A 14,053-nucleotide genomic window follows, 5' to 3' on the forward strand; every position below is an offset into this window, starting at 1 on the left:
ATAAGTTATCTTGTGTTATTGTTCCATCCACAGTATCAGTCTACCAAACATTTTCCAGTAAATTATCTTGTCTTATTGTTCTAACCACAGTTACAGCCTACTAAACATTTACCAGTAAGTTATCTTGTCTTATTGTTCCAACCACAGTTACAGCCTACTAAACCCTTTCCAGTAAGTTATCTTGTCTTATTGTTCCAACCACAGTTACAGTCTACCAAACCCTTTCCAGTAAGTTATCTTGTCTTATTGTTCCAACCACAGTTACAGTCTACCAAACCCTTTCCTATAAGTTATCTTGTCTTATTGTTCCATCCACGGTATCAGTCTACCAAACCCTTTCCAGTAAGTTATCTTGTCTTATTGTTCCAACCACAGTTACAGTCTACTAAACATTTACCAGTAAGTAATCTTGTCTTATTGTTCCAACCACAGTTACAGTCTACCAAACCCTTTCCAATAAGTTATCTTGTCTTATTGTTCCAACAGTTACAGTCTACCAAACCCTTTCCAGTAAGTTATCTTGTCTTATTGTTCCAACCACAGTTACAGTCTACCAAACCCTTTCCAGTAAGTTATCTTGTCTTATTGTTCCAACCACAGTTACAGTCTACCAAACCCTTTCCAGTAAGTTATCTTGTCTTATTGTTCCAACCACAGTTACAGTCTACCAAACCCTTTCCAATAAGTTATCTTTTCTTATTGTTCCAACCACAGTTACAGTCTACCAAACCCTTTCCAATAAGTTATCTTGTCTTATTGTTCCAACCACAGTTACAGTCTACTAAACCCTTTCCAGTAAGTTATCTTGTCTTATTGTTCCAACCACAGTTACAGTCTACCAAACCCTTTCCAATAAGTTATCTTGTCTTAGATAAGGAAACCTTAAGTTAGGCTTTATTGATGATTTGTGTAGAGAGATCACCTTCTTTGACTTGTCTATAAATACACTAAAAATCATCTGTTAGGTTTCTTAATAACAACAGTGCACTATGTTCATGGCTGAAATGACTTATTCAAGATCCTTTCTGTAGTTGTGCTATTGAGTGGTTTCTTATATGTACTAAACATGTGGTTGAAATAAAGTATCTTGTAGTTAATATAATTAAAGGTCACTAGTCAGATATCTACCTCTTCATCTGCATCACATTAAAGTCGTCAGTACAGCTAGAATTAATATCATCAATGATTTTTAAAAATTGGTTAATTATGAATATCATTAATGTAAATAATTAAAAACAAAAACTCCAAAGGCTCCAGCACTAATTGATGTACTTCATTAGTGGCAAGGGTTCACTTTGTCTAGAATCCATTAATAACAACTTTTATGGCTCTAGCACTAACTCTGATGTGCTTCACTAGTCACAAGGGTCCACTTTGTCTGGAATCTATTAATAACAATCTTCATGGCTCTAGCACTAACTCTGAGGTACTCCACTAGTAACAAGGGTCCACTCTGTCTAGAATCTACTAACAACAACCTTTTTGCTATCCAATTAACTAGACCTTCCCGAAACACCAGTAATGTTATTTCTTAGCTAATCTTTTGTGTTGCACCTCATTTAAGTACACCAAGTACTTGTCATTTCCATCACTAATTTCTGAAAGTTATTTAATACTAATATTATAATTTCAGTTAAAAATACAGTAATAACTAAATAAAGTACTTTTGGTAAATAAAAGTAAGACAGTTTTAACATAGAGTTTAGTGGTCTAAATTTTACGACATGGTCAAATTAGGATTGGTAGTACATGTTATGGTATTTCAGGATTAGGTATATGCATCTTACTGGTAAATCATAAAACAGTATAAATACATTGTTTTACTAATAAATAACAACTGTAAACTAGTTTACTGTCTCTTGATGTTTGAATAATTAAATTATTAAGTTATGAGTTCTATATAACTAAATATAAACTTTATTAGTGTAGTTTAGAGACAAAGTAATGATAAAAAATAGCATAACTGATTTGTGAAAGTTAGTTTTAATGGTGAGTGTTAACAATAGGTTACTAATATTTAGTACTGAGTATTTATTTTGAGGCTATAAGTATAAATACAATGGTAAAACTAGTGTAGAGGTTAAGCATTCACAGTTTGTTAGGTGTAATGGGTGCAAAGAGAGTGTTTTATTTAGGAGCTCAGGACTGGCATATGATGAAAATGTGGCAACTTTCAGACAGAGTTTATAGGTTGTAGGCTATTCTAGTTAAAGTAAAGACAACAGATAATGATAAGTGTAGACTGTAGGAAATGGTAGCAGGATTTCATCAAGAACTTAAACTTTTACATACAAGAAATACATCAGCTAACAATGACTTTCAGGAAGTTAGAAAGAGTGCTATTAGAGTAAAAGTAGGGTCACTTAGTGGTAATGAGGGTAAGTAGGGAGAAAAGAATCAGATGATACCCAGGTGGAGGATATAACAGACAGAACAGGAGATGTAATAAAAGGAGCTAGCAGAGATGAAGTTTCTGTTGTGCATGTAGTGGCTTATGTGAGAAAAGATAAGTCAGAAGAACTAATTAATAAGTACAAAGGTTGATTAAAACACTTAAAGGGAAAGAAAATAACGTAATTTTGTCAGGTATAATGACCAGATGGGGATGAATTATAAGTAGGTCTTTAGGGCTAAATAATAGGCTTAGCTTAGTATGTAAGGATGAGCAGATTGAATGGTTGGAATAGTGGGGTTGGATCAGTGGAACAAAGGAGGTTTTTGGAATGAATGGTTTACATTTAAACAGGGTAGATTCTGGGTTAGCTAACTGTACTTTAAGGAAAGTTTTAAACTGGAACTAGATAGTGATGAGAGCAAGAAAAATTAAATGCAAAAGAAAAAGATATAAAATTTCAACATGGGAAATGAGTTTAGAAGTAGTTATAAAGATAGGCTTAACTGTTACCATTGCAATATTAGAGGTATAATAAATACAACAGATGACTGTAGAACACTTGTAGGAATAGAAGAGTTTGACATAATGACAATAACTGAAACATGGTTAAATATATATGATTGTGATGACATAAGTTTCTGTAAAATACAGGTTACAGGTTATTTAATAGGGGTAAAATATTAAAGTTGGGGGAGGATGGCTTTATTTGTAAAATGTGAGATATGTTCTGTTGAAATTGAGGATATCAAATACAATAACATGGAGATCTGTGTAGGTTTCTGTTAGTGGATATAAAAGGAAAAGGTTTTTATTGGGTATTTGTTACAGATCATCAAATAAAACTAATGAAATTAATGAGAAACTTTACAGTGAGGTCAAGGTTTCAGGTGTTAATGAAGTCATAAATATGGATGATTTTAATTTTAGACATATGAATTGGAAAATGATGGAGTCAAACAATGAGAGAGAAAGGTTGTTGGAAACTTTTCAGAATGTATTTTTTCACCACTTCATCAATAAACCTACTGGAAACAGTACTATTTCACATTTCTTGTTAACTTCAAATATAGAAATAATTGAGATGGTAGAAACTGGGGAACATCTGGGTGCAAGTGTTCATGTTCTTTTATGTTCCAGGTTTTCCTGCATGTGCATTGTTCCGTAGAAACCAGAAAAGAACATTTGAAAGACCAGCACTCTCAAACACTTTAACATAAGCTTTGCCATCATCGTCCTTGCTTTTAGCTTTAACGTTGTAAAGCAGATGTTCCTTGTCAGTTGTTTCAGATTTCTTTAATTTACTTTTTAAGTCCTTCACTTTCGTGTAATTCTACATGTCTTTCATCTTCTAGACCAAGCTCAACAGAATATACTAAAACAATGTTTTTGTAGCATTTAATTAGTTTTAAAATAAAGTGCAGAACAACATTTTGGCCTTCTTTGGTCATCTTTAGGTTAACAAAGATACGAGGTCTGTTCAAAAAATACGCGGACTGTTTGAATTACGCGGCTCCAGTTGGTTCCAGAGAATCCTCTTGGTGTCGCTAGGTTTGCACAGAGCAGCTGATTACGACGCCATTTCCCGATTGCAGATATCTTCATTTGTGTATTAGCTACGCGGTTTTAAGTGAAGTGCGATTTTTTCGTTTGGCGGATTTCAGAATGAATGACCTGAAGGAGCAACAACTTGTGGTGAAATTTTGTGTTAAACTTGGAAAATCTGTGACTGAAACTTTTGCTATGCTTAACACGGCTTACGGTGATGTTGCTATGAAGCATACGGCATGTTTCAAGTGGTATGAACGTTTTAAAGATGGTCGACAGTCCATTGAAGATGATGAGCAACCTGGACGTCCTTCCACGTCAACTGATGACCCACACGTCGACAAAATCAACACCTTGGTGCGGGCAAATCGACGTCTGACTGTCAAGGAGCTTGCTGAAAAGTGTGGGATATCAGTTGGATTTTGTTATGAGATTTTGACCGAAAAATTGAAGATGCACTGCGTTGCTGCGAAATTTGTGTCTCAGAACTCGTGAGTTTTTGGCCAAACACTCGATTACTGTTCTTCCCCACCCCCCTACTCACCTGACCTTGCTTCTTGCAATTTTTTCTTGTTCCCCAAACTCAAAAGACCCTTGAAAGGAAGAAGATTTGAGATGATTCCTGAGATTAAGGCAAATGCGATGAAGGAGCTGGAGGACATTACAAAAGAAGCGTACCAAGACTGTTTCAACAAGTGGAAACACCGTTGGGATAAGTGTGTGCGTTGGGGAGAAGAGTACTTTGAAAGGGTCCCAGACCTGTAACTTCTAAATAAAGTACATTTTGTTTTATGACGTCAGTCCGCGTATTTTTTGAACAGCCCTCGTAGTTTGCAAACTATCTTTGTTAACCTAAAGATGATCTAAGAAGGTTAAAACATGGTTCTGTACTTTATTTTAATTAAAGTTTAACATCCATTTCAGCTGTCTTGAGAATAATGTTGTTTTTCAGTTATGAATAAAGCAACTTGTAATATATCTCTACAGCAACATAGTGTTATGCATATCAGTCTTAAAGGTTTAATTTTTATATACTTTTAATGTTTTTTTAGTTTTTGCCTAAGTTGTTCTAACTCAGTTTAATATCTTACTTGTTTAACTGACAAGTCCTAGTATTGGTTGACATGCTGTTATGAATTCTTCTTTACTTTGACTTTATGTTCCTAAAACTATTAAAGAACATATTTTAAAACATTAAAACAAAGAATGTAACTTGTTATAAGCAATTTAAAATGCATATTAACTATTGAAATAATTTGTAGCTTTGAAGTTGTTGGATATTTTTCAATCAGTGAACCATTTTCTGTCGAAGGACAAAAGGTAATTTCAACAAAGCAGTTGTGGCTAATGTAATGTTTAATGTATTGTATGTTAAGTTTACATGAAGTTAAAGAATTAACTATAGCCAAGTAAGAATGATGGATAAGACAAAGTTAGTGATAAGAAATATCCCTCAATGATGATACATTATTGTAAGAATACTTTCTACCCCCCACTGTTATGCGACTGAGGTATCCAGCTTTTCTGCTAGGCCTGGCTTTTGTAAACACACAAAGCTTTCATTAGATGAAGCCAGGTGTGACCTAGTGGTTAATGTATTTGGCTGCATACTAGAAGGTGCTCCCCCCCCTCACCTTAGTTATCTATTGTAAAATAAGAGATCTGAACGATAGGGTATCATATTTCGATATTTATTGCATTTTTGCACAAGGTTAAATTTGGATTTAAAATATGAAGTAATTAAAACTTTAGTATATGACATATTACAAAATATGTAAGGTTAAAACACTGATAGTATAGGAGAGTTGGAATTTGTTTGAAAACATGAGGAGCCTTAAATACATGAGGTAAATTATATAAAGTTTTTTCTTAGTATTAACAATAAATGTAATGTGCTTTTGTTTGGCTAGATGGCATCACCACAACGTTTGTATTTTAAGTAGCTTTGGTTTGTTTTGAATTTCGCGCAAAGCTACACGAGGGCTATCTGTGTTAACCATCCCTAATTTAGCAGTGTAAGACCAGAGAGAAGGCAACTAGTCATCACCCTGTTGGGCTACTCTTTTACCAATGAATAATGGGATTGACCATCATATTATAATACCCCCACGGCTGAAAGGACAAGCATGTTTAGTGTGAGAGGGATTCGAACCTTTGGGCCTCAGATTATGAGTCAAGTGCCTTAACCACCTGGCCTAGTAGCTTTGAATAATTCTAATAATCATGTTCTTGTTTTGAGCACAAATTCATACAATGGAGTATCTCAGCAATGTAAGACAGCTGTTTCTAGCATTATATTACTAACAGTACCTAGTGTGCTTTTTTATTGTTAGATGGCAGCATTAAAGTTTATTATTTTAAAATAGAGCAGACATCTCATTATAAAACGTAATGAATCAAGAATTATAACCACAGTCACAAATATATAATATTTAATCATTAATTTGGCCTGCAGATACTTGAATAATGTTGTCAAAGTGGGTATTAAATTTTACAAATTTGTTAATATGGTTGTAATTCTTACTTCAGTACTTTGTTGTAGAAAGATTCCTACATTATTTTAAAAGTAATTTAATTTATTTTTTTTTACTTTTATGTTCTACCTGTATGAACTATATACTTTACCTTTAGAAATTGTTTCCTGTATATTCATTGATATGTTGAATTATCCATTGAGTTTAAAGATATTTACTATTTGTATTCTACATGTATTTGTGTGTGTGTGTGTTTTTAACAGGACAAAAGTGGGTGACCACCACTGAGCCAAGCACTGTGTGGAAATGTTGGATCAAATGACTTATTTAGTTTTGTTCTAGGCTCTGTGGTATGATTATTCAGGCAAAATTATTATATTAGACATTTTTAAAACTTGTAGCAGAGTGATTTTCACCACAGTAATTCAAGGTGTGATGTTGTATCAGTGTATCCCAGTAGGTTTTTGGTGGAAAAGATTTGTATGAGATAGGTTTTGGAAGTGATCTTTGTCAGGACCTAACATTAAGTTCTGCTGTACCAAATGATGTAAAATTATTAATTATATTCCACATCAAAAACAGAAATAAAAATAAATGATTCAAGTTTTTTTCTGTCGACATGTTTCTTGAACTGTAGCTCTGGCAGGTTTAGCAGCATCTGTTATTTATCTAATTAGCTCAAGAAGTTATGTAGAAGAAGACAGAACTGTCACCAGTTACCTTCTGGATGAAATAGATATAACTGGAAAATTAATTCACATACTCTGATTTCCTGTTTTAATTTTGCTTTAGTAATAAACAAGTACTAATTTCTTGATCATTTTAAGACAGTTATCACAGTTACCAGTTACTGTTGTTATAAAGATTAAGATTTTGAACTAAAGTTATGTATAACTTGTATAAAAAGAAACATGGATTTTTTTTTCATTTATTTCAGATATAATTTAAATGGAATATAAGTTAATAAAGTTAGTGGACATTGAACTATTTTATGAAGAAAAAACTAAAACAGGTATAAAAGTTAATCCCTTAAAAATACTATAACGTGCAAGAGAAATGTAATGTAAGGATATTAAAAGGAAATATGTGGAATTTTGGAAACAAACTTGTCACAGTCACAATAGTATGTAACTTTTTCAACATATAGATTCCTTCTTTAGACTGCTGTATATCTGTCAGTACAACTTCACTGGCAGATCAGTGATGGTAAGTACCATGTGTGTTTACTCTTCATTGTGTGCGTGTGTGTGTGTATGTATATATATATATATATATATATATGCATGTTTGTGTATTTTACAGTTTTTAATGTAGAATATCCTTCACACAAATCGATAGAATCACTTGTAAAATAGTAAAGTGTTTTTGTAAGCCTTATGATGTCACATTCTTCCTAGACTAAGCAGGCTATAACTGAGTTTCTGTAGACAATGTATTATAATAAGATTGCATTAACTTAAGCATATTTGGTATCGTGTCTATGACTGAAGGTTTGTGAATTTAAAGGGGTAGATATATTTGTGTATATAACTTTCTTATGAAGATTATAGTTACTTTAAATGTTCACGTCTTTGAGGTGGACTTTGACAGTTCAGTATTTCCATGAATTTGTGTGGCTCACTGGAAACTTCAGTGTTTTCTAACAACAGAAGGAACAGTGTGTTAAAAAAAACAAAAACTACTTATCTAATAGCAAAAGTTTAAGGGTGAAGTTCTCTGTCAGATAAATAGTGTTGTTCCACGTGGATAGTAGTTTGAACCCCTATTGTAGGTATAGTAGCATAAAAGTTAATTAATATGGAACGTATTTATATGTGTACCTCAGAGTATTATTTCTGTTTTTAACAGTGAATGTATTTTGGATATCATTAGTTTAAACAAATGATGGCTTTCTCTCCTGTTACGAACCATCTGGTTACATATTTCTAATTCACTGATGTTAAGGTTGTTGAGTATATTTGTTTGCTGGTAACAAATTCTTAAACCACTTCTTCTCTCATAAAATTCACTTTGTCATGAAAGACAATAGTTTTACCTTTATATGTTTTTAAAGTAAAAAAGGATTTTGAGGGGAAGACAGATGAAGAGCAGGAGATGATGAAGACAATGGGATTTTCACACTTTCATACTGCCAAGGTTACTGTTTGTCTTTTAAAATAAGGGACACTCTGCTGTTCTCTAAACCTTACTATATCTGAAACTTCTTCAGGTTGATTAAGGATGTTGTGTCCGTATGTACAATGATCTATTTAGTAATGTATTATTTAGTTAGACTGGAACAAAGTGAATTAAATCAATTAGTTTACTTTTCCCAACATTCATTTTACCTACTCTATTGATTCAAGATTGTCTTTGATTGTTTCCTATGTACATTCAGTAGTCTAATCAAATGTTTTTCCTGTTTTAGGGTAACAGATTGTTAGGAAATGATGTCTATTCCATTATTCAAGTAGCTCTGCGATTAAAGGTACGAAACAGCTTCATCTTTATCATGATTAAATAATCATTTCAAATGGATGGATTTTAATCTACTACAAGTAACAGTATGCACCAAAATTTTTACTTTTTCTTGTTCCTGGGCAGAAAGTGTTATTTCCCAATAGCTTATGCCTAAAGTAAATAGAAAAAACCTATTTTTCTCTTCAAACTTTGCTTTTGTGACCTGGGAACATATAACAAAAACATGATGGTAGACTATATTTGGGGGCTGATATGTGAGAGTGATTTACATTACAGTCGCAAATCTTGAAAAACTATTTTCTTCTAATCATTTTTGTTTATTTTTGTATAACTTTAGTATAAATACATGTTTTATACATTGCTTTATTCAGACCTTACGTAAATGAAAATGTACCCGTTTTTACATAGAAAATAGGTTAATTTCTAAATTTCATTATCCAGGTCACAAATTTGAATGGAATAATGACCATTTTCTGTACTTTTACAACATAAGCTATTAAGAAATAATACATACTATCCAGGAACAAAATTTGTGTCGCATGGTGTGATATTCATTTTTCATTTTTGTTTCAATTCTTCTTTCTCATTACTGCTTTAACATTTTAATATTTTTAGTTACTTATGAGTTTAACTCAAACATAAAGGTAGTTTCTACCTTTATAACATATTTAACATATTTCTATTTCTTAAATGACTGACTTTTATTCCTTTCACTCCAACTGAGATGTATATCTTCCACTACATGTCCTAACCTCACCAAAACAGTTAACAGAAAGTTATTTATCCTAACAGCCTCAGCTTTTTACCTTTACGCATTTGTTTTGTTTTAATTTTATAGTTTTATTACTGTTCTTTGGACAGTCTTTAATACTGGAACAAGCAATAATTCTCCCAATGAGAGGACTCACATTAGACAAACCATTGTGTTATGTTATCATTAATTATTTTAATGTTTTCAATCATATGTTATGTAATAAAAATTACTTAATTACTTATTTTAAAGTATATGTAAGAGGAAAAAATTCAGCTGTACACCTGCCCATACCTGGAAACATACACTTTTATCACGTTCTGTTGGTTGTCCAAAAGAATTTAGCACACCCAAACAGAAAGACCCAAGACTACTATACTTTAACTGGTTTTCTAATTAAGTTTCAAACATGGTTAAAAAATTCCACTGGCATCATTATCAAGCATGCATTTTACTATCTCTGGTTTACAAAATATGAACAAAAGAATATGAGAAAGAATACTAGGTTGTGTTTTTTTTCTGTTAGTTATAAACATGTACCATATGGGTTCGAAACTCAAGCTATGAACAACTTGGAGAAAACTGGTTTACAGTTTGGCCAACTTTATATCTTAGTAAACTAAGAAAGTAGGATGTTATGTTTAGAATGTTATTTTCTGGCCTGTCAGTATCAATAGTTTGTTTCCAATCTGTAAGATACTCTTAAAAAATAAATACAATGTAAAAGGAAGAACCAGAGCATGAGATGTGTCACAAGATTGAGATGTTATTTAAATATTTCCTTTTGAAATCAAAACTTGTGTAGTACTAAAATTTGTATTATAAATTACATTTTGTTTATTGTTATAATAAAGTTATGTAATTAAATGTTGAATGTAATTCAACAAAAGGTTGTGACATACACTTTCACCCACCCATATACATAGGGTTAACATCTTGCAGATTTCAAAAATATTTTTTTTAATCATTTATTCTGTTTGGAATATTTTGGTTGGATTTTAGACCTTTAAAACCTAGAGACATTGATGTGAAACAGTAAGTTGTTGTTGTTAAATGTTTTACGGGAACAGAGAAGGAACCTCTGGCTGAACCTCAGTTCTGCATAAATTTTGTGATATTTCTCATCTGAATAAAGTGTTTTTCATATTAAATATATATGTGTATATTCACGTTGTTTGTGTATAAAACATAAACTATACTAAGTACAGCCATTAACATGAAGAGTGTTAAATCATACAATGGCCATGCCTTGCGTAACTTCTCCTAACACCAGGAAGCAGTCTAATGAAGTTTTGATAAAATATTTTGAACGTGAAAATGGACTTGTGAAGTTTATTCCTTGTGTACATCAATATATACAGAATACATTGTAAACTTCATGGGTAGATATAATAATGAACTATAAATTGAAAATAGTTTTAAGACTTTTCAATTTTTTTAATTGCATTACAGTTATGTCAGATTTTGTGTGTAGAACAGTAAAGTAGAGGATTATAACAGGTATCAACATTTTTGAAACTTTATATATCATTGAGTGACTCAGTAATACAGCGATGATGTTGTAAGTGACGTGACAGTTTGAAGGTTATAGTTCTACTTTAACAAATGAAGCCAAGCTTCTCAGTTCAGTCTTACTGTAATGTACTTGTTGGTGTTAAATAGCATATATACAATTGTTAAAAGTAAGCTGTCACTAAAGTTTATGTCAGATAAGAAAATTTACAAACAACCAATATTCAAGGATTTCATGGCCATGTTCACGAGGGACGTCCGAATACTTTGTTACATCGAGCTTCCCTTGAGTTTCTATTAAATAAGATTGCAAATATGTACAGTAGTGTGTTGGGACAAAAGAATATTTTGACATTATTTTTATTTTATTCAGCTAATTCTTCCATGTTATTACAGAATGCTAATTTAAACACTATGGTAATACTTCACTGACCCCTGTTGACAACAGAATGAACCACAGTGAGTATATTTATCATTCTTTAGAATAACCGTATACTTATACCAAGGGTATGTCATAAGGGGTCTGAAATATCTGTCATGGTACCTACTGTTTTAAGTATATAGAAAGAAGTTAATATATAGTAGTGATATATATTGGAAGAAATCATTTTAATAGTATACCACAAATAAACCTTAATAAAAACAATATTTAACACTATATATTACATTGTGACACATCCAAAGAGCATAGAGAATTGTCAGTAGAGCAGAGAGTTTGCTTAAAAGCTTTATGTGATGCTGGTTGGACTCTGATAAATTTCTGTTGACTATAAATGCCCTATAACTACTGTCAATACACCCTAGACATTGAGACCAAGACAGGTAAGTTTGAAAATAACAAAAGAAGAGATAGAACACGTAAACTTAATGGTACTGATGTTAAGTGTCTTTGTTTATACCAGAAGGAAGAATGTCACTGGTCTCAAGCATGAGATAAACAACCATGTACCAGATGATAGAAAAGTGTCCAGATGTACAGTATCTAGAAGACTCAACATGGTCATGTATGAGTTAAAAAACCTTTACTTCAATCTCAAAATACTGTCAAGAGACTGAAATTTGTTATAAATTACAAAAACTGGATTGTTGATTATTGGAAAAGGGAGTTATGGACAGATAAGTCAAAGTTTGAAATTTATGGTTCAAAGCATAGGTTGTACGTCAATACATGGCACCTAACATGAGAGATGTAGCATGATGGTCTAGAGGTGTTTGCAAAATAGATGGAATAATGGATGAAGTCAGATACTATTAGATACTGATCTGTCATGCTGTAATCAGTGGTCTATGTACTTTTTGTAAAAGATTCTACTACCAAGAAGATAATGACTCCAAACACTCATCCAACCTCTGCAGAAGTTGCTTAGCTAAAAAAGAAGCTGCAGAAGTCATTCAAATGATGCTCCCTGTTGTGCTCAGTTTGATGTTTAAGCTGTGATTTACTTTTCATTATTGTTTGAAAGTAGCCTGAGTCTAGATTTTGATTACATCCTAACACTTCTACACAGTTTTGTAAGTATACTACCAACCTCTACTGTTGATATATATCAAAATGTAACTGCCCAGTAAAACAGAAACACCTTATTTGAATTGTTTGAATCTTGTCAAAACATGTTATTCCTGAGGAAGGAGCAGCATTTCACTTTTGGACTTTCATTGTTTTTTGGCAGGCTTAACCAAGCGTCAGTACTGGTTGGACAAGTTCGTACGTAAGATGGAATGTCAGGCTTAACCAAGCGTCAGTACTGGTTGGACAAGTTCGTACGTAGGATGGAATGTCAGGCTTAACCAAACATCAGTACTGGTTGGACAAGTTTGTACGTAGGATGGAATGTCAGGCTTAACTGAGCGTTAGTACGGGTTGGACAAGTTCGTACGTAGGATGGAACGTCAGGCTTAACCGAGCGTCAGTACTGGTTGGACAAGTTTGTATGTAGGATGGAATGGCAGACTTCATGAAACATCTGATAAGTTTAAATGTCACTTCTCTGTTTTGGTTTAAGTGAAGACGACACACTTGCTATTTGATATTGTCTTTCTTCCAAGCTGGATAGCTAGGAAACAAGTAAATATCTTTGTCTGAGAATGGGAGAAACAAACCTAAAAGAATGAACAATTAACAGTAAAAGAAGCTCTTCTACAAATTTTAACTGTTTTTATGGTAAGCAGAAAGGAGTAGCAGTGTGGACTGTTTCTTCTTTATAAAAAAACTAAGTGTTTATCGGAAGACAATAGAACTCTTAGACTTTTTTTTAGAATCTGGAGTGGTGGTTTGATCCCCTAAGAATAATTACCAATTTCTCACTGCTGTCACACTTTCCCACAGACCATGTTTTTTTTTTTTAAATACATACACTAAAACTGATTATAAGCAAAGAATATTTATTAACATATTTATGATGTCATCATTGATGATGGATATTTGTAATGTTAGATGATTAGATGTCATCTGTTCATTGATAACAAATTATTCAATGCAGAGGAAGTTTAAATATGAAGTTTTGTTGTGAAAGTAAATATTATACAGTTATCTTGTGATAAAAAGTAATACCATTAGAAAGTGATGAAAACAATTTTAGTATAGGTTGTCTTGGGCTCATGTAGGCATTTGAGGTCATCCATGTAAATGAGCAACAATTTTAATATACTACAGTGACTATCAGTGGGTGTATTTCTCTCTGTTAACCATTCTCTTTGAAACACTAAACATAACACAATCTCTTCATGACCAAATGTACCTTCTTTTAACATGAAAGCTTCAGACACAAACATCAGTTTAGTTATCTTTAAGATAAATTTTTAGTTTCACGTAGATTGTTACATTTTTATCAAGTATCTCACACTTCAGAATATAAATTGTTCATTCTCTTAACAGATGATTTGTACTTTACTGATTTAAAACCAAGTTTCATCTGT

General features: G+C 32.4%; 1 protein-coding gene across 50 annotated transcripts in view; it reads left to right on the forward strand.

Moving 5' to 3' along the window:
* LOC143257319 (uncharacterized) overlaps nucleotides 1-14,053 on the forward strand; it is a 32,225-nt gene that overhangs the window by 17,127 nt on the left and 1,045 nt on the right. For 11 of the 50 annotated variants that reach the window (XM_076515793.1, XM_076515805.1, XM_076515798.1 and 8 more), the window contains 2 exons: nucleotides 5,203-5,260; nucleotides 8,822-8,881. In XM_076515793.1, coding sequence (XP_076371908.1) covers nucleotides 5,203-5,260; nucleotides 8,822-8,881 — 118 coding nt within the window. The other 39 variants (XR_013031799.1, XR_013031798.1, XR_013031802.1 and 36 more) reach the window with 18 other exon arrangements.

This window comes from Tachypleus tridentatus, chromosome 7 (assembly GCF_004210375.1).
Source record: "Tachypleus tridentatus isolate NWPU-2018 chromosome 7, ASM421037v1, whole genome shotgun sequence".
Classification (NCBI taxonomy): Eukaryota; Metazoa; Arthropoda; class Merostomata; order Xiphosura; family Limulidae; genus Tachypleus; species Tachypleus tridentatus.